The following is a 26,109-nucleotide window of genomic DNA, read 5'->3' as shown; positions in this document are numbered from 1 at the left end:
TAATTTAAAACAAAAATGTAGATTTAATGCAACAACATTAATCTCAGGATAAATAAATCCACAACAGACTTTAAAGTTTGAATTTTTTTTCCTTTCTTTGCAGAGAGAATGGTTTTCTTAAAGCACATAGGACTGAAGATGTCAAAACAAAATGTAATTTCTTAATGTCCAGGTCACACAGGCTTGGTCCTCCCTGCTGCCCTCCTAACACTTGCCACTGGCCAAGGTGATAAATTCCATCTAACTCAGGATGGATGTTAGTTTCAAGAGTAACTAGATGGTTTGTTTCCAGAATCATCTTCTTGTGATCCCATGCTCTGTAAAGAGGAAAATAAGACAATCTATGTTTGTTCTCGTCAAAGGTTTCCCTTCAGCCCCAAACAAGCACCCGTCCCCTCCCCAACAACCGTCAGCCACCCTGTGTACACACAGAAAGGCTATTATAGTTTGAAAATGCCCTCCGTGACTCTCTGTGAACTTAGTGACAAGGATTTTTTAGGAACTTGGGGCAACTAAACATTTAACCTCAAATCAAGGTCACAGTTCTGATGAGGAAATACCCCTCCTTTTCTACCCAGGCCATTTCTAGTTAACAAAGGGAACCTTAATCACCTTCTGTACGAACTGGGGGTTCACTGTGATCTCCTGGTCCATGGCCTTCAGTCGCTCATCCAGCTCTATGCACTTCAGCATCTGGTGACAGACATGTTTGAAGGTGGTTAGTAAGCGAGTTTAGGTCAATCTACCTCCTTTATATATATATATATAATATTTATTTATGAAAGAGAGAGAGAGAGAGAGGCAGGCAGAGACATAGGCAGAGGGAGAAGCAGGCTCCATGCAGGGAGCCCAACGTGGGACTCGATCCCAGATCTCCAGGATCACACCCTGGGCCGAAGGCAGTGCTAAACCGCTTGAGCCACCGGGGCTGCCCAATTTACCTCCTTTTTTAACCTAAATTATCAATATAGGGAGCTATAGGTTCATACTCCCATGATCTGAAATGCCTGAGGCTACATAGGTTTTGGAATCAGAATTTTTTGAATGCGGAAAGTTAACAGGAAAAATACTGTATATTACCTAACATCCCAATAGGATCTAGGGAAGCACCCATAATCAGACACATTAATATCTTTTGCACTGAAACCTAAAAATAATGCACAATAAGTGGGATAAAGGCTATACATCATTTCAGGTGAAATTCGTCATCACATTAAGTTACCAAAACCCTCCAGTTTTCATGGGTTTTCCGATTTTAAATTGCAAAAAAAGGACTGTGGAAGTTATATACTATGTTACTCTGGATTGCTTTTAGGTTTCTGAGAGGTTTTTTTTTTTTTTTTTTTTTTTTTTTTTAAGATTTTATTTATTTATTCATGAGAGACACAGAGAGAGAGAGGCAGAGACATAGGCAGAGGGAGAAGCAGGCTCCATGCAGGGAGCCCGATGCGGGACTTGATCCTGCAACTCTGGGATCATGCCCCAAGCCAAAGGCAGACGCTCAACTGCTGACCTAACCAGGCGTCCCAGGTTTCTGAGATTTGATGTCTGAGGTAAGAAACACAGACTGTCCACACAATCCTAACTCATATCTAGACCCCAGAGTGGCACTCAGAGCAGCATGACCTCAGAAGATGCAAAGGGGACTGCTCTGGCTCTTGGCTGCTGCCTAATAGGAAACTGCAGGACGGCTTACCCCTCCAGCCACCCTGACACTGATGTTTCTGACTTTCCCACCTGGAATTCTGAGTGCACTTTCTCACAGAAATGAGGCTCTACATTATAAATGATGTTTGGGTGTACATAACATTGTACTGATTGTAAGACCCTAAAGTGTTTCAATAGCTAAACTAGGCTTTGGTGAAATCCAACCCACCATTTATTTACTTATAACCATACAATCTGGGAGAGGTTGAAGCAATGCCCATTTTTAAAATAACTTCCCAGGAACTAAGATGTTCCTAGAAACTAGTTGGGAATTACCTGTATCTAAAACTAAAATTGTCCTAGAGCATAGAGACAGTATTTCAAATACAGAATCTCGAACATCACTTAAAACAAATCAAAACCTGACATTTGTATTTACCTCTTGATCGATGTTATGAAGCATGGCTGGGTTATTATATTTTTCAGGGTTATCATGGAAACTGACCATTCCATCCTTCTGATTAATACTTGCAAAAATTTCACCATCCTCTATCTGTAAAAAAAGAAATCAGGAGTAGTTTAGACCTGGACACTATGTAGATATATACTGTTTCAACATAATTGGGGGAAAGGACAAAAAGCAGTAAGCTTGTATGTGTATTTTTAAGCACCATCTGTTTATTCAACAAGTACTTACTGAACACCTATCATTTGTTAGGCACCATTATATATGCTAAGGGGTGCAAAACACACACTACATACACACACTGGCCCTTGCAAGTTTTTACTGAACTAAGTTTCACATGATGTAAATTAATCATTTTAAAGTGAAAAATTCAGGTGCGCCTGGGTGGCTCAGTTAAGTGTCTGCCTCCGGCTCAGGTCATGATCCCAGGGTCCTGGGACTGAGCCCTGCATTGGGCTCCCTACTCAGCGAGGAGTCTGCTTCTCTCTTTCCCTCTGCCCCTTCCCCTGCTTGTGCTTTCTCTTGCTCTCTCTCAATAAAAAAAATAAATAATCTTAAGAAAAAAATAAAGTGAACAAATCAGTGTAATTTGTAATGTGTAGCCACCACTTCTATCTAGTTCCAAAATATTTTCATTACCCGAAAGGAAACCCTGTACCCATTTGAGCACTGACTCCTTTTCCCATTATCTCAGCTCCTGGCAACCACCAATCAACTTCCTACTCTACAGAGATTTCATAACATCTCTACAATCTCTTTCAGAGGATATAAGTGGAGGGAATGCTTCCCAATTCATTCTATGAGGCCAGGTTTGCCCTAATATTAAAACCAGACAAATACAAAAAAAGAGAACTATAGACCAGTACCTCACATGAACATACATGCAAAAATCCTCAACAAAATATAAGCAAATCCAATGACCCCCCCCCCCAAAATAAAAGGATGATTTTGGCTCAGATCATGATCAGGGTGGTGAGATCTGGCCCCACATCAGGCTCTACACTCAGCAGGATCTGCTTGAGATTCTCCCTCTCCTCCCTCTCTCCCTCCCCTGCTCTTGCACACACACGCTCGCGCATGCGCGCGTACTCTCTCTCTAAAAATAAAATAAAAAGTACATACACCACAACCAAACAGGATTTATCCCAAGTATGCAAGGCTGGATGAACATTCAAGAATCAATTAAAGTAATTCATCACATGAGCAGACCAAAGAGATCATGATCATCATATCAACAGATGCAGAAAAAATATCTCATAAACTCTAATAACCATTCATGATAAAAAAAACTTTCAGTAAAGTAAGAATATAGGGGGGAATGCCTTCAATTTCATAAAGAATATCTACAAAAACCCTACACCTAACATCAAACTTAATGGTGAGAAATTCAAAGCTTCCCCACAAAGATGAGGAGCTGGGCAAGGATATCCTCTCATACCACTCCTTCCAACATCATACTGGAAGTTTAATAAGACTAAAAAGGAAATTAAAGAGTTGGGAAAGAAGAAATAAAGCTGTCTTTGTTTACAGATAAGGAAGGCTGTCTATATAGAAAATCTGAAAGTATCAACAGAAAAACCCTCCTGGAACTATAGGCAATTATAGCAAGGTTGCAGGATACAAGGTTAATGTGGAAAAGTCAATCATTTTCCTGTAAACCAGCAACAAATGAGTGGGAACTTCAAATTAAAAACAATACAATTTACATTAGCATTATCCCCACCCCAAATGAAACACTTAAGAATAAATCTAACAAAATATGTACAAGATCTATGAGCAAAATCAAAGAATAAGGAAGGAAATAAAAAAAGGGCTAAATAAATGGAGAGATATTCCATGTGCACAAATAAGAAGACTATTATCAAGATGTCCGTTCCTCCCAATTTATAGATTCAACACAATCCCAGTCAAAATCCCAGCAAGTTATTTTACGGATATCAACAAACTGATTGTTGTTTATGTGAAGAGACAGAAGACCCAGAATAGCCAACACAGTATTAAGGAAGAACAAAGTTGGAGGGCTGGTACTACCTGACCTTAAAACTTACCATAAAGCTACAATAATCAAGGCAACATGGTGTTTGTAGAAGAAACACATCCATGGAATAGAAAACCCAGAAATAGGCCTACATAAATAGTCAACAGATCTTTGACAAAGGAGCAAAGGCAATACAATGGAGCAAGATAGTCTTTTCAATAAACAGTACTGGAACAACTGGTCATCTACATGCAAAAAAAATGAATCTAGACACAGACCTTACATCCTTAAGAAAAATTAATTCAAATGGGTCACAGATCTAAATGTAAAACGCAGAACTATAAAAAATCCCAGAAGATAATGTAGGAGAAAATCTAGATGATCTTGGGTGTGATAACTTTTTAGGTATTACACTAACGACATAATCTGTGAAAGAAATAATTGATAAGCTGGGCTCCTATTAAAATTAAAAGCCTCTCCCTGCAAAACACAATGTCAAGATGAGAAGACAAGCCACAGACTGGGAGAAAATATTTAAAAAACACGTCTGACAAAGAATTGTTATCCAAAATATACAAAGAATTGGCTTATCTGGCTCAGTCAGTGGAGTATGTGACTCCTGATCTTGGGTTTGGGAGTTTGAGCCCCATGTTGGGCAATGAGATTTTAAAAAAAGAGAAAAATATATGCAAAGAACTCTTAAACTCAACAAGAAAACAAACATTAAAAAATGGGCCAAATATACCTGAACAGATACTTCACCAAAGATGACATACAGATGGCAAATAAGCATATGAAAAGATGCTTTACATCCTATGTCATCAGGGAAGTGCAAATTAACATGTGATACCACTACATGCCTATTAGAGCGGCCAAAATCTGGAACACTGACAACATCAAATGCTGGTAAGGATGTGGGCCAATCGGACCTCTCTTTCATTGCTGGTGGGAATGCAAAATGGTGCTGCCACTTTAAAAGACAGTTTGGCAGCTTCTTACAAAACTAAACATAGTCTTATATGAGCCAGCAATCACACTCCTTAGTATTTATCCAAGGGAGCTGAAAACTTACATCCACACAAAACCTGACATGGATGTTTATAGTAACTTTACTCATAATTGCCAAACTTTGAAAGCAACTAAGATATCCTTCAGGAGGTGAATGGATAACCTGTCCCACATCCAGGCAATGGAACATTACTCAGCATGAAAAATAAATGAGCACTAAGCCATGAAAAGACATTGAGGAACCATAAATTTTGATTACTAAAAGAAGCCAATGTGAAAAGGCTACATTCTGTGGGATTCCAACTATATGACATTCTGGAAAAAAAACTATGGAGACAATAAAAAATATCACTGGTTGACAGGGGTAAGATGAAAAGGCAGAGCACAGAGCATTTTTAGGGCAGTAAAAATAACTCTGTATACCATAATGATGGACACATGTCATTATCCATGTCAAAACTGGAATGTACAATACCAAGAGTGAACCTTCGTGTAAACTATAGATTTCGAATGACCACCTGTCAGGGTAGGCCACCAAATGTAGCACATGTGTCACTTTGGTGAGGGTTGTTGATCATGGAGAAAGCTATGGATGTACAGGGGCAGGGGGCATATGGGAAATGTCTGTAACTTCCCCTCAATTTTGCTGTGAACCTCAAACTGTTCTTACAAACAACAACATTCCCCATCCCCAAAGACCGGATACTCTAGAGCAAGTCTTGAGCTTACACTCAAGGTTGGCAGTATGGATATCCTGGGCAGGATAACTGTCTGCTGTGGGAGTGGTCCTCTGCATTGTAGGACGTATAGCAGCATCCCTGGCTTCTATCCAGTAGATGTTAGGACCCCTAGCTGTGACAACCAAAAATATCTTCAAATATTGCCAAATGTCCCATGGTAGAAAAAACACTGCTGGTTGATCTAGAGCCTGTTACGGTCTGTCTGGGTTGTTCATAAACTGTTCAAAATGCACCACCACCACCCCCGCCCCCATTTTGCTCCCTTAAAGCATTTCCCTAGCTCATGTGTCCTTACAGGTGTCATAAACACATTTCTTCTCACCCACCAAATAGTGAGTTTCCTGGGGTTACCATGTAGCTTACTCGGTCTGTGTAACCCCTGTAGAGTTTACACTCTTGAAAGGCACTCCAAAGCTGATCAAGTCAGATTTTGTTTCTTTGGAAAGGGTGCGTGTGTTTTGAGAATTAGGTCGAAGGAGAAAAACCTCAAAACATTTGTAAATTGCTCAATGGAAATAAAGTACTCCATTATCATAATGGAAAATAGTTTTATTACTCCTAATCCTGATATGGCAGTGCTCCTGAAATCAGAGGGGAGATCATTAGCAGAAAAATGTAATGCTGACTTTCTATGTAACCTAAGATTTGCCTGACCTGGGCTGAGGACATGTTTAGTTTGACAGATCAGATCAGAGCCATGTATTTACATAACTGAATAGGTAAGTAGATTACAATGTATCATTCAGTGGGTTACTATGTACTCATTTTAAAATTTATTTTTAAAAGATTTTATTGGGACACCTGGGTGACTCAATGGTAACCATCTGCCTTTGGCTCAGGTGGTGATCCTGGGGTCCTGGGATCGAGTCCCACATCAGGCTCCCTGAATGGAGCCTGCTTCTCCTCTGCCTATGTCTCTGCCTCTGTCTCTCTTATGAATAAATAAATATTTTTTAAAAAGATTATATTTATTTGAGAGAGAGTATGCATGCATGAGTAAAGGGGGGGGGGGGCAAGGGAGGAAGGGAAGCAGACTCCTGCTGAGCAGAGAGCCCGATGTGGGCTTGATTCCAGGACCCCAAGATCACCACCTGAACCAAAGGCAGATGCTTAACTGACTGAACCACCCAGGCACCCCTACCATGTGCTCACTTAAATGATGCTTATCCAAATTTGGGAGTGGAGAGATGTAACTGGGACATTACCAGAAGGGGTATTGGTAATACCTGATTTCTGAAGATGGGTACTGAGATGGTGCCCCCTTTATTGTCCATACTGCTGTAAGCGTGGTCGGGAACGGACAATGGCCCGTGAGGAGGTAAGGGGCTCAAGTCCGATCCCAGTCAACAACTGTTCTCTCTCTAGCTGAGCAGGACATCCTTGGTGTGGGCAGCAGTGCCCTGACCTACATATGAGCACAAGTTCATGACTTCATCATGGACCAGCACATTGAGTAGCACTGCTTTATGACTCTTGGTACATCTGAATAATTTCACAAGTGTTTTAAAAATGTATGGGATGCCTGGGTGGCTCAGTGGTTGGGTGCCTGCCTTCAGCTCAGGTCATGATCTGAGATCCAGATCCAGGATCGAGTCCCACATCAGGCTCCCTGTGAGGAGCCTGCTTTTCTCTCTGCCTATGCCTCTGTCTCTCTCTTTCAGTCTGTGTCTCTCATGAATAAATAGATAAATCTTTAAGAAAAAAACGTAAATAAGGAGGACAAACAGGACACACCATGTACATCATATGAGTACCTATGACTGGAAAACCCCATAGGTTGTAAGGAAACAAAATCCAAAATATCCAAAGGCTGACTTTGGATGTCCCTCCTTTTTTATTTATTTTTTAAAAAGATTTTGTTTATTTATTCATGAGAGACAGAGAGAGAGGCAGAGACACAGGCAGAAAGAGAAGCAGGCTCCATGCAGGGAGCCCCACGCAGAACTAGATAGATAGCGGTCCTCCAGGATCACGCACCTGGCCGAAGGCAGGTGACAAACCACTGAGCCAGCCAGGCGTCCCTCCCTCCTCTTTAAAAATATTATCTATAATGAACACCTATGACTTTTACAAGGACAAAAATCCACTAATTAACTTTTTAAAAGTGAAAACACACTTACCATGTGTAGGACATATTTCTCTGCCTCCTGAGGTCCAGATAACTGCACACGACTTGCCATATCTTGTAACGATAATGTTAAAAAGGTCTGAAATTCAGAAGTAGAATTAATCATAGGTAGAAACAACTGAGGACATACATTTTATTCAATGCGTACAGAGCTCTACTGAATTACTGAAAATTTGCTTTCCATTACTGTGCAAAGTAATTATTTGTTGTGAAGATGATTTGAAGTTGATAAAACCTGTGGCTTTAGTCATCAGTTTCCTAGAGGAGTAATGACTTCTAGAAATGTTTTCTGGCACATACATTCCTACGGGTCTGAGTGACGTATGCAGGCACTAGGTTATTTATGCAGCACTGTCTGTGAGAGCAAAGGACTGGAACCACTTAAATGTCCACCACAGAGGGCAGGTTAGTGCGGTCTGGTACAATTGCATCAACAGACTCCTATGCAGTTGTAAAAAACAAAACAAAACAAAACAAACCCCAAAAACCCAGATACTTCTCACGGACTGAAATAAGATCTGAGATAATAATGTACACCATTAAATATAAAAAAAAGGAGAATGAAGAAGTGTGCATGGCATGCTGTGTAAACCAAAGTGTATATATACCTGTGAGGAGGGGTGCTTTTATTCATGCATGCATATACATGCATAGACAACCTCTAGAAGGCCAAGAAACTGGTTGCCTCTGAAGAAGAGGTGGCTAGGGTATAGGAACTGGATGGAGATTTTTGTATCTTTTGAATTTTGTATTATAAATGTATTACCTATTAAAAATAATTAACATTATCACATTCATTCTTCAAAATTCAAAGCTAAAATATGTAAACACATGGGGGTTTAGAAGGAAGTCAGTGTTTTCCACTGCTCTGCTGGGGACCTGAAAATGAAAAGAGCTCTTTGAAAGGAAAGTTGGCAATACTTAGAGCAATGGCCTTTTCAGAGCAAGGCATGTTAAAATCCAAATGTGAATTTTTAATAAGCCAATGACCAAAGAATCTACATATACTTTAGTTAAAAGAGTAGCATCCAAGAAAATGAAATTATTGTTAATTTTTAAAGTACATAAGCACTTTAACACAAGTGAAGACTTAAAAAGTCAACATTTCTAAATACACAGAACTATCATTTTTCCTATCTCAAAACAAATAGAAACTTCCACTTGAATGTCCACCAGGAGAAGACAGATTGAATCAATTGTGATCCATCCATCAGATTACTACATAGGGTAACTGTGATATATGCTTACATTGCCACAGAAAGAGGTTTAAGATATACTGAACCAAAAAAAGCAGGGTAGAGAACAGTATGTAGAATATAATCCCAATCACATTTAATTGCATCTCCATATACATAGAGAACAGAGAGAAGAATATAGAAAAATGTCCACTAAAACATGCATAAGAAGTAGCAGATTTAGTCTCCATGTGATAACCCCTTGGCCCCAGCAATGCCATGAATACCACCCCCGTCACTGACACTGACAATCTACTTAAGATTTTATGAAAAACTTCTGATTTTCTGACTTTGGAACGAGAAAGAGACTGACGTGGTTAGAAAATCCTTGGGTTATTCCCACTTCTAGTGTTCTGGCTCTAGGACATGATGGTAAAAAGTATATAACAGCCGCCTGCAAAGATTTCACCTTTTTCATTTAACGTTTATTTGCCACTCTGCAATTTAACATTTTCTGAAAGGCACTGACTTTTATCCATGTTAACATTTTGATTCTTCCATCTAAAGTGCAAGCACCAGTCACAGACAGGGTGCAACTACTTTTACTTCAAGTGGTTCTGTTGGCACTTGGACCAAATAAAAAAATTTCGTGGGGAAAATCAGGCTGCTGGTTACCCTGATCTCTTAGATCCTGGCCTTTTTTGCCTGGTCAACTTGGCTTTTCTCTGGCTGACAGCAACATTCATTTTTGATATTTCTTGAGCTACTTTCTCTTTCTTGTTCTTCATTTTCTTTCTACAAATTAACTTTTTACAAATCCCCTGATTTCCTTCTGTGAGTTAGGCAGCCAGGGTCGCTCTCTCTCGAGTACTGGAAGGGGTTCCCCTTCTTGTTCACTGGCCATCTCCTCACTTTCCCCTCCTCCTCTCCTTGCAAGGACTACTTGCCTCCACAACTGTCCCCTCCTCACCACTCTCTGGCTTCTTCAGGCCTTCTCACTGTCAGATCCTCCACCCAGAGCCTTCCATCACTAGGTCACCTAGCCACAGACATCCCCTATCCTGGCTCTCTGCCTCTTCACCCTCTACTCCGCTGCTGCCCGGGAACAGACTGATCCATGTTTTCGCCCACTGTGAACTGCTACCTCTGACTAGACTCCTTTTCAGGAGGAAAAAACAATCCTGGTGGTTTAAGCTGCTCTTAGCATCCTGCTACCCGTAGCACGTGCCTTTGGAGGTCACCTGAGATTTCATTTTTCTTTCATACATTTTTGTAGTGTTTGAACACTTAATAATAAGCACATTTCCTGCAATCCAGAACCATCAGGTTACTTTCATTTTGAAAATAAAAATCACGTAATTGGCTTACCTCCTACAGTTGACCTGCACATAGCTCATTCAACTCTGGCCTAGGTGGCAATGTCAGGGTCGTGCTGTGTCAAGTAAGAAGTTCAAACAGAGACCAGCACCATCCAAGAGGTTCTACAGCTTGTCACAATTGTCACAAAAGATTCGTGCCTGCATGATGAATCCCACCCCGACTGCCCATGGCACTGTTTACCTCTCTCAGGCTACCTTTCTCTGCCTCCCCATGGAGCCGTTATCTCCTACCTGTCTTCCTCTTCACCTGTTCCTCTTCTCAAATACCCTGCTCTAGCCCTGAAAAGACCAAAAGGTATAAATCAAACTCTTTCTAAGTCATCAGTAGTGAGAGTTGTTGCTTAGTAAAGAAATCCTGCCACACTGTATCCCTGGATCTGCTTCTGAGCACTGAGGAGGAAGAGAGAAGAGGAGGCCCTGGGAGAATCAGAAGATGTTATCTGAGAGTGGCACTTGCCTCACCTTGGTTAGCCTCTGAATATTCTTCTTATAAAGAGAAGACAGGCATTGCTTCACCAGCCCCATGTTGTTATCGCGAGTAAAAGTTTCACTGTGCTTGTTGACCAGGTTGCGGAGTTCTGAGGGATTATTGGTTGAATAAACTTGTGCTAACTCATGGTACGCGTTGCTAAGAGGCTGAAGGATTAAAGGTGGGAAAAATCAGATTAAAGCATTAGAGATACAAACTTCTTAGAGGCAGCCAAAAAAACAAAAACAACAACAGATCGACCATGCTACTAGGTTTTGAACAAGTACATTCAATACTCTTTATTGTTACCTAGCAACTTATAATTTCCCCAAAGTGAATGCTTAGTTTTTAGGACCAAAGATAGACATTCAATGGGATTTATTATAAAAAAAACTTTGTATTTCAGAGCAAATAACTGCATAGCAGGTGAAAGCATACTGCATTTAATAAATGCATGCATGCCTTTTTTTTTTCCTGATGAATTGCATTGGGGGGGGGGGCAAATTCTCCATCATTCTCAACTGTCTTGCACACTTTCTCACATATATACACACACCTTCCCAAATGCACCAGGCTCATCTGTTATTTTTTGACAAGAAAAAAACACAATAGGGGTCTTCAGCAAAAAACACTTGGCAATCTTCAACAAGATAGCATAAAAATCTCATGGGGAAGATTTTCAAACTGATATCCTGAAATTTTCAGTTCTATACAAAGAACAAGGTTAAAATTGTTATCCAAATGATTGTAACCTCATATTTTGAATTGCCGAATTTTATTCTATTTTTTTAAAGATTTTATTTATTTGAGAGAGAGAACAAGCAAGCATGCGCAATCACAAGCAGGGGGAGAGGGAGAAGCAGGCTTCCTACCAAGCAGGGAGCCCAACATGGGACCTGATTCCTGAGGACCCCAGAATCATGACCTGAGCCGAGGTATACACTTAACCAACTGAGCCACATAGGTGACCCTGCCCTAAATTTTATTCTAAACCATGAGCAGGGCAGCCCGGGTGGCTCAGTGGTTTAGCGCCACCTTTAGCCCAGGGCCTGATCCTGGAGACCCAGGATCGAGTCCCCCGTCAGGCTCCCTGCATGGAGCCTGCTTCTCCCTCTGCCTGTCTCTGTGCCTGCCTCTTTCTCTCTTTCTCTCTCTCTCTCTCTCCCCTCTAATAAATAAATAAAATCTTTAAATAAATAAATAAACTATGAGCATGTTTTTAAAAAAAAATTTTTTAATGATTTATTTTTTTATGTGATCCCAAAGCTGGGTCCTCAGTGAAAACAACAGTTCAGTGAGCAGAACTTGTGGTTTTCACAAGGGGGCTTTAAGATTTCCCAACACTTGGACAGATTGAGCTCAATAAAATCAACACTGCTAGGATGCCTGGGTGGCTCAGTGGTTTAGCATCTGCCTTTGGCTCAGGGTGTGATCCCAGGGTCCTGGGATCAAGTCCCCCATCGGGCTCCCTATAGGGAGCCTGCTTCTCCCTCTGCCTGTGTCTCTCCCTCTCTGTGTGTCTCTCCTGAATAAATAAGATCTTAAAAAAAAAAAAAAATCGGGCAGCCCCGGTGGCGCAGCAGTTTAGCGCCGTCTGCAGCCCGGGGTGTGATCCTGGAGACCCAGGATCGAGTCCCGCGTCGGGCTTCCTGCGTGGAGCCTGCTTCTCCCTCTGCCTCTGTCTCTGCCTCTCTCCTGCTCTCTCTGAATGAATAAATAAATAAATCTTTAAAAAAAAAATCAACACTGCCTTTCCAGTATTTCTGCTAAATTGTAATGAAGGATAACAATAACCACAACAAATCAACCTTTTTAGGAGCCTAAACATCTATGGCAATTATTACTCAGACCAAAAGTTTGAAAACAAAATTTTTTTTTCTTTAAGGATTTTACTTATTTATCCATGAGAGACACAGATAGAGAGGCAGAGACACAGGCAGAGGGAGAAGCAGGCTCCATGCAGGGGAGCCTGATATGGGACTTGATCCCAGGACTCCAGGATCACGCCTTGGGCTGAAGGCAGGCGCTCAACCCGAGCCACCTGGGGGCCCCCTGAAAACAAATTTCTAAGAAACATTCCAGCTCAACCAGGTGATCAGAGGGTGTGTGGAATGGAATAGAGATTCTGTTAAAACTGCAGCTCCCAGACCACAAGTGTCTGCTATTAAATGTATTAAGTGTCTGCTAACTGGAAGCTGCTGGGAGAGCCAAGTCATTATAAAATAAAATTACAGAACTAGGTATCATTACAATTTCTCTATGGACTTAACATGTCACCTAGGACATCAATTTAAAAAACTCACCTTAATGAATCTACCCACAATTTGAGACGTGTATTTCGGTAGCTGTTGTACTTTTCCAAGTAATATCAAAGAAACTAGAATATACTTTTTATATGATTCCAACATGATGTGACTGACCGCCATGGCAGGAGTAGTTATAGCCTGAGCAAGAGGAGAGAGAGCACACCACAGCAGAAAGGGCAATCAGCCACGTGTATCACTTTAATTAAATAACAATTCTGGCATTACACGTCGTATCAGTATTTTTAATAGTGTCTTTATTGAGAGAGGATTCTCGTGCTGTGAAGTGACCCTTTTCAAGAATACTACTCAGTGGCTCTCAGTATACTCACCAAGCTATCCAACTATTTATGACCATTACCTTATTTCACAACACTTCCATCCCTCCAAAGAGAAACTCTATACCCATTAGCAGTCATTCCCCATTCTCTCCTCCCTCCAACCCTAGGCAACCATTGTTCTACATTGTCTCCATGGATTTGCCTATTCTGGACATTTTATATAAATGGCATCATAATAAAGACATGGGCTTTCGTGACTGGCTTCTTTGACTTGTTTTCAAGGCTCATCCATGTTGTAGCAGATACTTTGTGCCTCATTCTACTTTCTGGCTGAATGATATTCTACTGTATGGGTAGACCACATTTCATTTATTCATCCTCAGTTAATGGGCATTTGGGTTGTCTCACCTCCTGGCTACTATGAATAAAGTGGCCATGAACATTAGTGTACGTATTCTGGGGTAGACATTTGTCTTCATTTCCCTCAGGTATATTCCTAAGAGTGGAATTGCTGGGTCATGGTGGTAACTCTAGGTTTAACATTTTGAGGAATCCCAGACTGTTTACCACAGTGGCCACACCATTTTACATTCCCATGGGCAGTTACGAGGATCCCAAATTCTCCACCTGCTCCTCAATGTTGGTTATTGTTGGCTGTCTCTTCCTAATTCTAGCCATTCCACTGGGTGTGAATTGGTATATTGTGGATTTGATTTGCATTTCCTTGATGTTTAACGATGATGAGTATCTTTTCATGTATTTATTGGCCATTGGTGTGTCTTCTCTGGAGAAATGTCTATTCAAATCCATTGACCATTTTTAAATTTTAGTTTTTTTACTGTTGAGTTGTAAGAAGTCTTTGTACATTCTGGCTGGAAGTCTCTTATCAGAAATATGATCTGCAGATATTTTCTCCCATTCTGTGGCTGCCTTTCCACTTTATTTTACCAGATTTATAAAGGTCAGGGAGAAGTAAAAACTATCATACCCAAGTCAGCTCAAATATTCCAAATCCAAACCCATCACTGAAACTTTGAGGTACTTGAGATTCTACAGAAACACAGAAATGCATGTGGATACAAATACGATTCCTACCCACAACACTGCTTTAATACATCACAATCAACTTACATTTCCACCCATCAAGGACTTAGTAAATCAAGAAGGTCAACATGTGGAGTGATATGAGAAGATGAAGCTGCTTTCACTTTTTGCTTTATATAATACTGTATGATCTAATTTTTTTCCAGTAAGTGTATCTTTCTTTTGGAATTTTTTTTAAGCCATAAGAAATCTGTATCCCCTTCTGAAATGAAGGTACCAGTGCCATCTATAGCTGCCTGTGTAATTATTCAAACAGTCACATGAAGTAGACAAACACAAGACAATGCTTGTCGTTAGGGCAAAATCAGGGGATATATGCACTTTCAGCGAAAAGAATCCTATTATCTGTATCAAAAATGTTTTGTTTTTAAAATTTTAACTACTTGTGATAGAAATATTTTTTCTAAATGCATTACATACTTTTCTGCCTTTTTAATGTCCTCATCATCTTGATATTTCTGGCTCATCAGTATGTTATCAGCTATCATATTGGGCTATAAAATGATCGTCTGTTCAGTGGCTGTGAAGTGTTTATCATTTTCTGAAGAACTATGTACTCTTAAAGAGAAGTCACCTTGAAGATTTTGCTTGACTAGACACATCATTGTTTTGAGTAAGCTCTACACCCAGAAAAGAGCTTGACCTCAAGACCCCAAGATCAAGAGGTGCATGTTCTACTGACTGAGCCAGCCAGGGACCCCTGACTAGACACATCCTTTAATGACACTATCTCTGCCCAAGAGCACCTTCTGTTGACCCTTCCCTTGGTCCCCTTAGCAGTGCCTATCAACCCCCTGACGCAATGAGGCAATGCTCTGTCAGAGAAACATGCCATGCATGTGTATTTATGTGTTATCACTTCCACTAAATTGTGAGCTCCTTCAAGGCTTAGAATATGAATATCCTTTATTACCTTAATACGTGCTATGAATATAATAAGAAATATAAATATCTAACAAAATTTTAAAATACTAGTATTAGCCAATATTATATCTCTTTCTCAGACTTTAAAAAATTTTTACCAAATTATGTAATATATCTCATTACATAGACCAGTGGTCATTACATGGACACAAAACACAAAGAATGTTTTACTTATTAAAGTAAATAAAATTTAACAAAATACCACAGATGGTTTCAGAACAAAAAGACATTTGAAAGATCATTCAATTCAATCTCATCCCTTTCTGCAAAGGAAGCTATAAAGGTCAAGAGACATACAGAACTTAACCTGAATCAGACAGGGTGTGAGTGGCAAGGCCTAAATTAGACCCCACTCTGTACTGTTCTTCCCTCCAGTGCCACTGCCCTTCAACTTAAGCAACAGTTTACCACTATTTACATGATCACAGAGAAACAGCCTTTGAAAGGACCTCCACTCAAAACTCAGAGGCCTGAGATCAATCCATTCCAGCTGTGCACTTCTTTGATCACACAAGTTCAACACAACCTCAGGGGGATTTAGAGAGATGATTACCTGTTCATAAAAGTACAGCGCTCTTTCAAAGTTCTTCAGCCCGGTATAGATCATCCCTCCATAATAATAGTAACATAAAAAGTGCTTTGCATCATAGGCTCCATTCTCTTTACAGATATCCATCATGTCTACATCAAGATACGGGAGGGCAGGCTTAAAGCATTTTGCCAGCAAACAAAGCTGTGAAAAATTTTATATGAAGTCATCATTTTCATTGTACTTGGAAGGCTTTAGAAGCAGGAGCAAATTCACAGATTTTCAGAAAGTTCAAGACAATATTTTAAACCATTTTATTAAAAAATGTTCTAAATGTTGCCACATTACCCCCATCTTCCTAAGCATTCAAAATAAAATAGCATTTCTTTATAAAAGACTAAATGCAGCCATGAGATAAAGTACTCCACAGATGAATTAAAACTCCTTACTAGCCCACCTAGCACCCATTCTGTTTACAGATACCCAGACAAGTGAGTCCTTTATCTCTTTGAATTAGTGGAACAGAAACAGACCAGTATGGTATGATTAAAAATGGAAATTTCTCTTCAATTATTTCTTTTCAATTGCTGAACCTTTATGTAAATGTAGAGAACTGCTCAACTCAAACTCAAAACCAAACATGTGGTAGCATTCTGTAACTGTACAATGCTGGCACAGGTGTAGATATAGGTACAAACTCAGAGGTAGATGTTTAATTTTTATTTTTTTTATTTATTTGTGATAGTCACAGAGAGAGAGAGAGAATGAGGCAGAGACACAGGCAGAGGGAGAAGCAGGCTCCATGCACCGGGAGCCCGACGTGGGACTCGATCCCGGGTCTCCAGGATCGCGCCCTGGGCCAAAGGCAGGCGCCAAACCGCTGCGCCACCCAGGGATCCCAGAGGTAGATGTTTAAGACCAGTGCACTGTCCCTGGTTTGTTTGTTTCCCTAAAGTTTGTTATACTTCAGTTACAAAAGTTTTTTTAAAAAGAAAAAAGAAAGCACCTTTCTGTGATACTAGGACATGTATTTGGAATAATCCAGGTACCATGTTATTAATTAAAGACACAGTCCCCGTGGGGCTGGTTGAACCCCAGAGTATTATGGAATACTCTGTAGCTGTAACGCATGGATGTAGAGTCCTCTCCGAGATATATTAAGTAGAAAAAAGTGGGACGCCTGGGTGGCTCAGTGGCTGAGTATCTGCCTTTGGCCCAGGACGTGATTCTGGAGTCCTGGGATCAAGTCCCGCATCAGGCTCCCTGCATGGAGCCTGCTTCTCTCTCTGCCTGTGTCTCTGCCTCTCTCTGGGTCTCTCATGAATAAATAAAATCTTTTTTAAAAAAAAGAAAAGAAAAAAGCAGGTATGTAAGAGCTCATGCAGATCATTGCTGTTTGTGTAAAAAAAAAGGTGGGGGGGAATGCACGCATTTGCGTATATGTGCACAAAATTCCTTTTGGAAGGATACACAAAAAACTAACAGATATCCTCTGGAGAGAAGAGATGAGTGAGACTAGTGAGCAGGGTGGTAGAGAGACTTCATTACATATCTTCCCTTTTGCCTTCTGGATTTTGAACCATGTAAAATAAAACAAATGAGTAACACTTTAAGTTGTAAGAAGTTACCTGTATTTATTCTCAGGCTCTAGAATTCCTTAAAAAGAAAATGACCTGGGACATTTTTAACACCGCACGCATTATTACTGTTTCCTCACATCACAAACCTACCACCTGAGCCCCCCATTCTAGAGTTTGCATTCAGTAGCAGCCAGCTGAAAATTCCCTGGCTAACAATGTACCTACTTCTATTTCAACTTCTAGAATGTATCACACTCTCCACCAAATTGTTTTCCTTTATTAAGCAAACACAGGACCAACCTTCTACCTCTGACTCAGGGAGACACACTCTTCGGTAGCTTACCTGGCAGAGATCGGCATGTATTGAGGTCAGCTGGTTTGTATTCATCTGCATCTTGTCTATGGCTTGCTTAAGGATGCTGATTCCTCGCAGGGGCTGTCAGAAATGACATCTCTTTCAGATAAGTTCTCAAAGATGGCAGCACATTGGATCTTAGGTTGTCACTTACAAATAAAAAATAACACTAATTGATAGGTTCCTTTAAATAACAATATGAGGTATCCATACTCTTTCAGGAAATTTCTGTCCCTACTCAGTCAGAAAATGTTTTCTTAAGTTGTTTGTTATGTTAGAGTAATTCAGCATCATTTTTTACATCATAAAGCTTTTTTTTCACCGAAGATCAATAATCAAAAGCAATAATACTTTCTCAACAGTTCATTATATTTATATCAAAACAAAAAATTTCCAAATCAGGGGCAGCCCAGTGGCTCGGCGGTTTAGCGCCACCTTCAGTCCAGGGCCTGATCCTGGAGACCCGGGATTGAGTCCCACATTGGGCTCCCTGCATAGAGCCTGCTTCTCCCTCTGCCTGTATCTCTGACTCTCCCTCCCTCTCTCTGTGTCCTCACGAATAAATAAATAAAATCTTAAAAAAAAAAAAAAACCAAAAACTTTTCAAATCATTTGTAATAAAGAACCTGATTAGTTGGCATTTTCCCACAGGGCAGTCTATGGATCAGCCATAAATTCTCTCCAACACCACCCTCTCTCACCTGATAATAGATTCCTATTGAAACTGATACCAAAAAACTTATAAACAGACTGTTTCCTGCCTTGATTATAAATACCAAACCGAGTTTCAAGTGAAGGGTAATCAGTTTCTGGACAGGAGATGTGACTCTAAAACTGCTAAATAACTTACATGGTTTTTTCAATAAGGACTTTTTTTTTAACCATCTCTTTCAAACTACAATTTAATATTCCTATAAAATACCAAATGGTTCTTTCGGTTTTGTCTCCTTCCAAGCACTATCTCAAAGTTCGATTTCAAATAATAATTTAAAAAGAAGCCAAAAAATAAAAATAAATAAATAAATAAAAAGAAACCCAATTATAACCTATGTCAGTACCACAAAAGTTAAAGACCAAAGAACTGTTTCAGATTAAAGGAAATAAAAGAGACATGACAACCCAATGCAATTCATGATCTGAGATTTTTGTTTAAAGAACATTAGTGAAACCAGTGGCAAAATCTGAATAAGGTCATTAGATTTGTTTAAAAGATTCTATCAACATTCATCTCCTGATATTGATCATTTTACTATGGTTATGTAAGAGAATGTCCTAATTTTTAGGAACATTCATTGAAGTATCTAGGGTAAATGGCAACATATCTGCAATTTTTTTTCCAATGGCTCAGAAAAAAAAAAAAAAGAAAGAAAGATAAGGTAAGTAAGTGTGGTAAAACGTTAACATCTGAAGAATCTGGGTGAAGGGTACGTGGGGATTCTTCATATGGTCTTTTTGTAGGCTAAAACGTCATAGTCAAAAGTTAAAAGTTCTAGCAAATAAACAAAATCCCCATATATTACAACATAACAGGCACTAGGATAGTCATTCCAAAAACATCCACCAGCAGCAGTAGACTGCCTTGAGGCACTATTGCTCTCTCCCCTGATGTAGGAGCCAGCTGTCCCTACGGCCAATGCATGGCCGCCACATTTATTTGTCAGGGTGCTCAGTACTAACCCAGAACCTTAACAAATCAGTACTTTGTGTAACTTGGATAGTTCTTAAAACATAACCATAAATACTTAAATAACATTGCTTACCTGTTTCCTTTCCACAAGCGCGTTTGTCAGCTGATGGCAAAGCCCAGCAACTAGAGATGGCAATGACAGAATGTTGACAATATCATTGACTAGATAGGCAAAATGCATTCAGTGAGAAATAAACAAAGGGTTATTTGGCTTACAAGTGTCTGTTGCGTATCGGATGTGCTCCCCATTACAAGTGCTGATGAAAAGCTGAACCTGTGAGAATAATGTTTCGAAGTCAGGAACGCTAGGCATGGAAAACTTCACAAACCTGGAATAAAGAGAAAAGAATCAATTCATCCTGATATTTTGCAGGGGAAAACAAAAAAGGAACTGAGGTCAGAAGGCCTGCCTATCTCTAGTGCTCTATGAAAATAAATGAGGGGATGCGTGGCCCAGTGATTGAGCATCTGCCTTTGGCTCAGGGCATGATCCCAGGGTTCTGGGATGGAGTCCCACATCGGGTTCCCTGCAGGCAGCCTGCTTCTCCCTCTGCCTGTGTCTCTACTTCTTTCTCTGTGTCTCTCATGAATAATAAATAAAATCGTAAAAAAAAAAAAAAAAAAGATGGTAAATGAGTCACGGTATTTTCAAAAACTAAGAGAGTCTATGAGACCGGCCTGGTTCTTGGCACGATCAAGACACAGAACAAGACACAAAGGTTGAAGAAAATATGTTTTAAAAGGAACTTTCACAAAAGAAAACTCTATTAAATGAGGCCAAATATCATGCTAATATTCATGAATGAACAATATAAACTTCTAACCAGAAGTTTACAAAACCATTGTTCTTTTGAGCTCCAATGTGCTTAGGGCTATTTACTCATTTAAAAACCACTTGTTGGGATCCCTGGGTGGCGCAGCGGTTTGGCGCCTGCCTTTGGCCCAGGGCGCGATCCTGGAGACCCTGGATCGAATCCCACGTTGGGCTCCCGGTGCATGGAGCCTGCTTCTCCCTCTGCCTGTGTCTCTGCCTCTCTCTCTCTCTCTCTCTCTCTATGTGACTATCATAAATAAATAAAATTAAAAAAAATATTTAAAAATAAATAAATAAATAAAAAATAAAAACCACTTGTTGGGATCCCTGGGTGGCGCAGCGGTTTAGCGCCTGCCTGTGGCCCAGGGCGCGATCCTGGAGACCCGGGATCGAATCCCACGTTGGGCTCCCGGTGCATGGAGCCTGCTTCTCCCTCTGCCTGTGTCTCTGCCTCTCTCTCTCTCTCACTGTGTGCCTATCATAAATAAAATCCCAATTTGTAAATCTAAAACATAAAGAGAAAAAGAATTCTGTCAAGCACACGTAATTACAAGGAACCCCAAATGAAATAAGATCTATTTAATTTGGTCTTGAACAGCCTGAGCTTCTTTGAAGGGAATCTGAAGCAATGTTGCTTTGGATCATTGGTAATCTGACTTCACATTTTCCACTGTGCCCTGTGCCATCACTCTTCCCTATTTCCTTTCCAAGGTAGAAAATGCGGACAATCCGATGGATTACATGAAGAAAAGTATTCAGATAAACTCAAACCATAGTGCCCACAACTGAGATAGCCATTTGATTTTTTAAACTAAATTTCAAAATGTGTATAAACATAAACAAGAGTTAATGATAAAACTGGAAAACATGCCATGATTAGCTAGGATGAGTAAAATGTAACTCCTATGACTTGACTTTATAATTGTGCAAAAGAACTCAATGTTGTTTACATGGTTTATTTTTCTACACACACACACACACACACACACACACACACTCTCACACACACACACAAATACAGCCAGAAAGCGTTCAGGGTTAGCAAGCACAAGACTATAAAAGAAGATGCCCCTTACAAAACAGCAAGGACGCCTAAGGAATGCTCTTGTACATCCAGAGCCCCCAGCACGGTGTCCAGATGGGATAAGTTCTTTGCAAGGAGTTCCCCACTCTTGTTGATCAGTTCACAAAGCTGAGTCATTTGCCCTGGAAAACAGGAATAACACTATCATTCAGTTACAGCACTAACCAAACTAAAGAAACTCTAACCACAGACTTCATACCTCAGAGCAAGAAATGACTTAAAGATGATTTCTTGTATCTCCTTCATTTCAGATGAGGACTCAAAAGGGCCAGAGAATTGAAATAGCCTTGACTATGACCTCAAAACCAGACCTCCCATTTCCCTCTGGCCCCTGAAAGTTTGTACGTTTCCTCTGTTCTCTCTTCCATCGCCCAAGCCAGAAATGCACACATTACTATTACTATTACCACCAGTATCATCTCCCTCTCTATAACAGAACATTACCAAATACGATTTTACTTTTAATTTTTACTTCCTAAGTCTCCATTCCTTTTTCTCTCGCCTGCCGTAATTCAGACCTTTCTCATTTCTTGCCTGGACTACATCATAAATCTTTGAAAACAGTCCCCCTACTTCACTCTTTCTCTCCTCCAACCCATTCTCCATATTGGTACCTTTGTGATATTCCCAAAATGTAAAATTCAAACTACTCCAATGGCTTTAAGAAGCCCAAATGCAAGACGCCTGGGTAGCTCAGCAGTTGAGTGTCTCCCTTTGGCTCAGGGCATCATCCCAAGGTTCAGGGATCCCGAGGTCCAGGGATCGAGTCCTGCATCGGGCTCCCTATGAGGAGCCTGCTTCTTCCTCTGCTTATGTCTCTGCCTCTTTCTCTGTATCTCTCATGAATAAATAAATAAAAAAAGATTTTATTTATTTATTCATGATAGTCACAGAGAGAGAGAGAGAGGCAGAGACACAGGCAGAGCGAGAAGCAGGCTCCATGCAGGGAGCCCGACGTGGGATTCAATCCCGGGGCCCCAGGGTCACGCCCTGGGCCAAAGGCAGGCGCTAAACTGCTGCGCCACCCAGTGATCCCAATAAATAAAATCTTAATTTAAAAAAAAAAAAAAAAAAAAAAAGGAAAAAGTCCAAATGCCTCAGGCAAGTAACAGGGCTCTGAACCGCCCTAGCCTTACCTCCTGCTACCTGCCCCCTTCCAACACACACACCTACTCTGGTCACACAAAGCTCAGAAAATTCAAGCAACATGCCATGTTCTCTTACCTTTGACTCTACACATCCTGTTCTCCATGTTTGGTGTTCCCTCCTTCGCTCTGTTCCCCTGAGTCCTCCACTACCAATTCATACACTTCATTTAACAATCAGCTTGAGTCTTCTTCGGACCCTCATCTCACCCGCCTTCCCTTACCTAACCTGAAAATATGTTGTGCATCACCTGGGGTTGTGGTGGTTAGGTAATTCAACACAAACTCAGATGGACAGGCTGTGTCATTTCTCCAGTATCACAATACAGTGCTTATTTACCACCCAATCAATCAACAGCCTGTTAATTAATCTCCTAATTGATCCACTGATTTTTCTCACATACCACAATGTTATAACAACTAAGGTAAAGAATTTAGTTAGGCCTGAGTTAGCACTCTAAAGTAGACTCACTCTAATTTTGATGGGTTATACTGATAAAAGATACCATGGCCACACTACACTTGCCAAGGCTACTCAGCCATTCTCCTGGGGGTAATGGTGGTGCTGTGTATGGGGTTTATATAAGTCCATGGGCAACAACCACTTGTCTTCTCCTTTAGAGTTCTCTTTTGCATTTTGAACTTCAAACTATAAATATCAGCTATTTTTATTTAGTAGCTGAGGGATTTTTCTTCTTACAAAAAAAAAAAAAAAAAAAAACCACTTAAATAGTAGAATACTTAAAAACCAAGTGACTGGGGATCTCTGGGCTCAGCGGTTTAGCGCCTGCCTTTGGCCCAGGGCATGATCCTGGAGTCCCGGGATCGAGTCCTACGTCAGGCTCCCTGCATGGAGCCTGTTTCTCCTTCTGCCTGTGTCTCTGCTTCTCTCTCTCTCTCTCTCTCTCTGTGTCTCATGAATAAAATTAATAAAATCTTAAAAAAAAAAGTGACTGTAGCTAGGAACTTTGGTAATTTCGTTTCTCGGCCTTCTATACTATTAAATTTTTATCAAATATAAAGAAATATATTATCATCACATAACAGCACTGCAAAATAAGAATAAAAAAATCTGTGATCTGATTAGGCATCATCTTTCAGAGATAACACAAGTTGAATGGGGAAATACCACCATTTTATTATAAATCTCACTGCTAAATGTGAAATCTTCTACACAATTTGCCTCCTTTTTACTTGCTACTCTAAATACATTTACAATGATATGAAACACAGAAATAAATATTTCAGTCTATTATTTTTCCCCAATTAAGTAATCAATGCAGAGTTGAGACTTAAAATAAAAGCTAGGTCACTATGAAATTATAAGAATTATAATTAATGTAGGTCAAGGGGAGAGTTAACAATAAGTTCAGTGCCACAGGGCGCATCTGACACGAACCCAATCAGACATGTGGCCTAAGAAATTTCCTCTAATCAAAGAAAGCTGGACATTATGAAACTCCCTTCACTTAAGGTCCACATTAGAAAATTCTGAGTAAGAGGGGGCATCTGGGTGGCTCAGTGACTGAGTGTATGCCTTCTGCTCAGGTCATGATCCCGGGGTCCTAGGATCGAGTCCCACATCGGGCTCCATACAGGGAACCTGCTTCTCCCTCTGCCTATGTCTCTCCCTCTCTTCTCTGTGTCTCTCAGGAATAAATAAATAAAATCTCAAAAAAGAGAAAATTCTGAGTAAGAGCAGAAAAAACAGAAGCCTCAAAAACATTTACTAGGCAGTGACCATGAGGCACAGAAGCCACAGGCAGCGAAAGTATCAATTTTATCTCTGCCTGGCAGACTGTTCCTAAAGCAGTGACTTGCACAGCATCCATGCAAAGCTTTCAGATAAATCTCACTTGATGCTAAATAGTCCCTGCTTCATTTTGTGAGAAAACTGGCCCAGGGAAAATTAAGTGGCTCACACATGTAGTGATTGACAAGATTCTAACCCAAATCTAAATTAAATACCCATACTACATCCTAGGAAGTAGAAATCAAACAGTTTGTGGCATAAATGAATGAATGTTTTCTTCATTCATAGAGACTGCAAGTCTGTGCCTTACCTGTGAACCTCGTTTCTTTAATAAGGGTAAGGAGAAGTACTTCATTAAGTATAGCTTCATATTCGATCAGTTAACTCATAATAACAGTGAGGGACATAGCACTCCTCTATTTTTACAAATGGAGATTGAGACTCAAGAGATTAAAGGTGACTTGTCCACGCAGCTCCTAGAACCTTACAGATTAATAGCTGCTAGCAATAATTTTTAACTTCATCTACTGCACTCCAAATATGAGGTAGTGTTTCAAGTGCTTTTACAAGGTTCCTCTCATTCAAGCCCAACACCTCTGAAGCAGGGGCTTATTTTTACCTTAGAGATAAAGAAACAGGGTAGTTAAAGGGACCTTCGCAGCCTGCAGCTGATTACTTGAATTCTGAGTCCAGCATCCTATATGCAGGTTGATGAGATTAATTGAATCAAAGAGCATGAAAATTTAAGTAACAACGGTCATCATTCCGCCCCTGGAAATGGAGCCCTTCGAGCGAGAGCTCCCTCTGCACTCTGCGGGACTAAAATAGGCGCGGAGGCTTCCCGAGGGCGCGCCGGCCGGCATCCGAGGGGCCGGCCAAGGCGAGCCTCCGAGCCAAGGCACCCAGAAAGGATTCATCTCGCGCCTGCTGCCCGCGGCCTAGCCCAGCGGCGGCCAAGCGCCAGGGTGACAGACGAGGCGGTGTACCAATCACCGCAGGCAAGGGAGGCCGAGGAGACCAATGGGCGCTCGGGAAGGCGTCCACCGGAAGTCACTGCCCCCAAAACTGTCAAGCGGAGCGCCCGGGTGGAAGGGGCCCGGGCCGGGGGGAGGAGGGTCCAGCCGGCCCCAGCGAGGGGAGGTGGCCAGGTCGCCAAGCGCACGGGCAGGCAGACGAGAGCAACGGAGACCTAGAGCGCAAGGGGGCTGCCCCAACTCAGCCGCGCCCGATCCCTCCCTGGTCTAAGCGCCGCAACCCCAAGCCCGGCCCCGAAGACGAGGCTCGGGACCAACAGGGAGGTCCCAGCCGTCCGCGCTGGCGGCTGGGGTTGCAAGCCCGTCCCCGCGGCCCGGAAGGCCCGCCCAGGCCCGGCCCGGCGGTCCAGGGCCTCACCTTGAGCCGAGAGCTGTCGGACACTGTTCACGAATTGCTCCAGGGCAGACGCCATATTTCCCCGCGGCGGCCCAAGCAGCAGAGGCAGCTCACGCGGGAAAAGGCGGCTGCTCTGGGAGGAGGGGCCGCGGCTATCCTCCACAGGGCCTCAACAGCGGCCCGACGTCA

At 41.2% G+C, this 26,109-nt stretch overlaps 1 protein-coding gene across 2 annotated transcripts; it reads right to left on the bottom strand.

Moving 5' to 3' along the window:
• On the bottom strand, nucleotides 1–26,109 carry COPS3 (COP9 signalosome subunit 3). Of its 2 annotated transcripts, XM_025428124.3 has the most exons (12): nucleotides 25,942–26,109; nucleotides 21,644–21,773; nucleotides 19,970–20,082; nucleotides 19,827–19,876; nucleotides 18,055–18,147; nucleotides 16,156–16,335; nucleotides 13,294–13,434; nucleotides 10,984–11,157; nucleotides 7,960–8,046; nucleotides 2,087–2,200; nucleotides 613–693; nucleotides 1–317 (listed from the first exon to the last, which is right to left on the bottom strand). In XM_025428124.3, the coding sequence occupies exons 1-12, from the start codon at nucleotides 25,994–25,996 to the stop codon at nucleotides 264–266; spliced, it is 1,272 nt and encodes a 423-aa protein (XP_025283909.1). In that variant the 5' UTR covers nucleotides 25,997–26,109; the 3' UTR covers nucleotides 1–263. The 2 variants fall into 2 exon arrangements, with proteins under 2 accessions (XP_025283909.1, XP_025283911.1); XM_025428126.3 differs by lacking the exons at nucleotides 21,644–21,773; nucleotides 25,942–26,109 and having other exon boundaries at nucleotides 18,055–18,215; nucleotides 19,970–20,052.

Source organism: Canis lupus, chromosome 5, assembly GCF_003254725.2.
Source record: "Canis lupus dingo isolate Sandy chromosome 5, ASM325472v2, whole genome shotgun sequence".
Classification (NCBI taxonomy): domain Eukaryota; kingdom Metazoa; phylum Chordata; class Mammalia; order Carnivora; family Canidae; genus Canis; species Canis lupus.
The sequence above is the reverse complement of the archived record's forward strand: the minus strand, read 5'-3'. Positions and strand labels throughout refer to the sequence as shown.

Coding starts and splice junctions, on each gene's coding strand:
- COPS3 (XM_025428124.3), bottom strand. CDS start 25,996: ATGGCGTCTGCCCTGGAGCAATTCGTGAACAGTGTCCGACAGCTCTCG. Junction 694..2,086: donor TTCATAACATCGATCAAGAG/GTAAATACAAAT, acceptor GTCTGTCACCAG/ATGCTGAAGTGCATAGAGCT. Junction 318..612: donor ACCCCCAGTTCGTACAGAAG/GTGATTAAGGTT, acceptor TCCTCTTTACAG/AGCATGGGATCACAAGAAGA.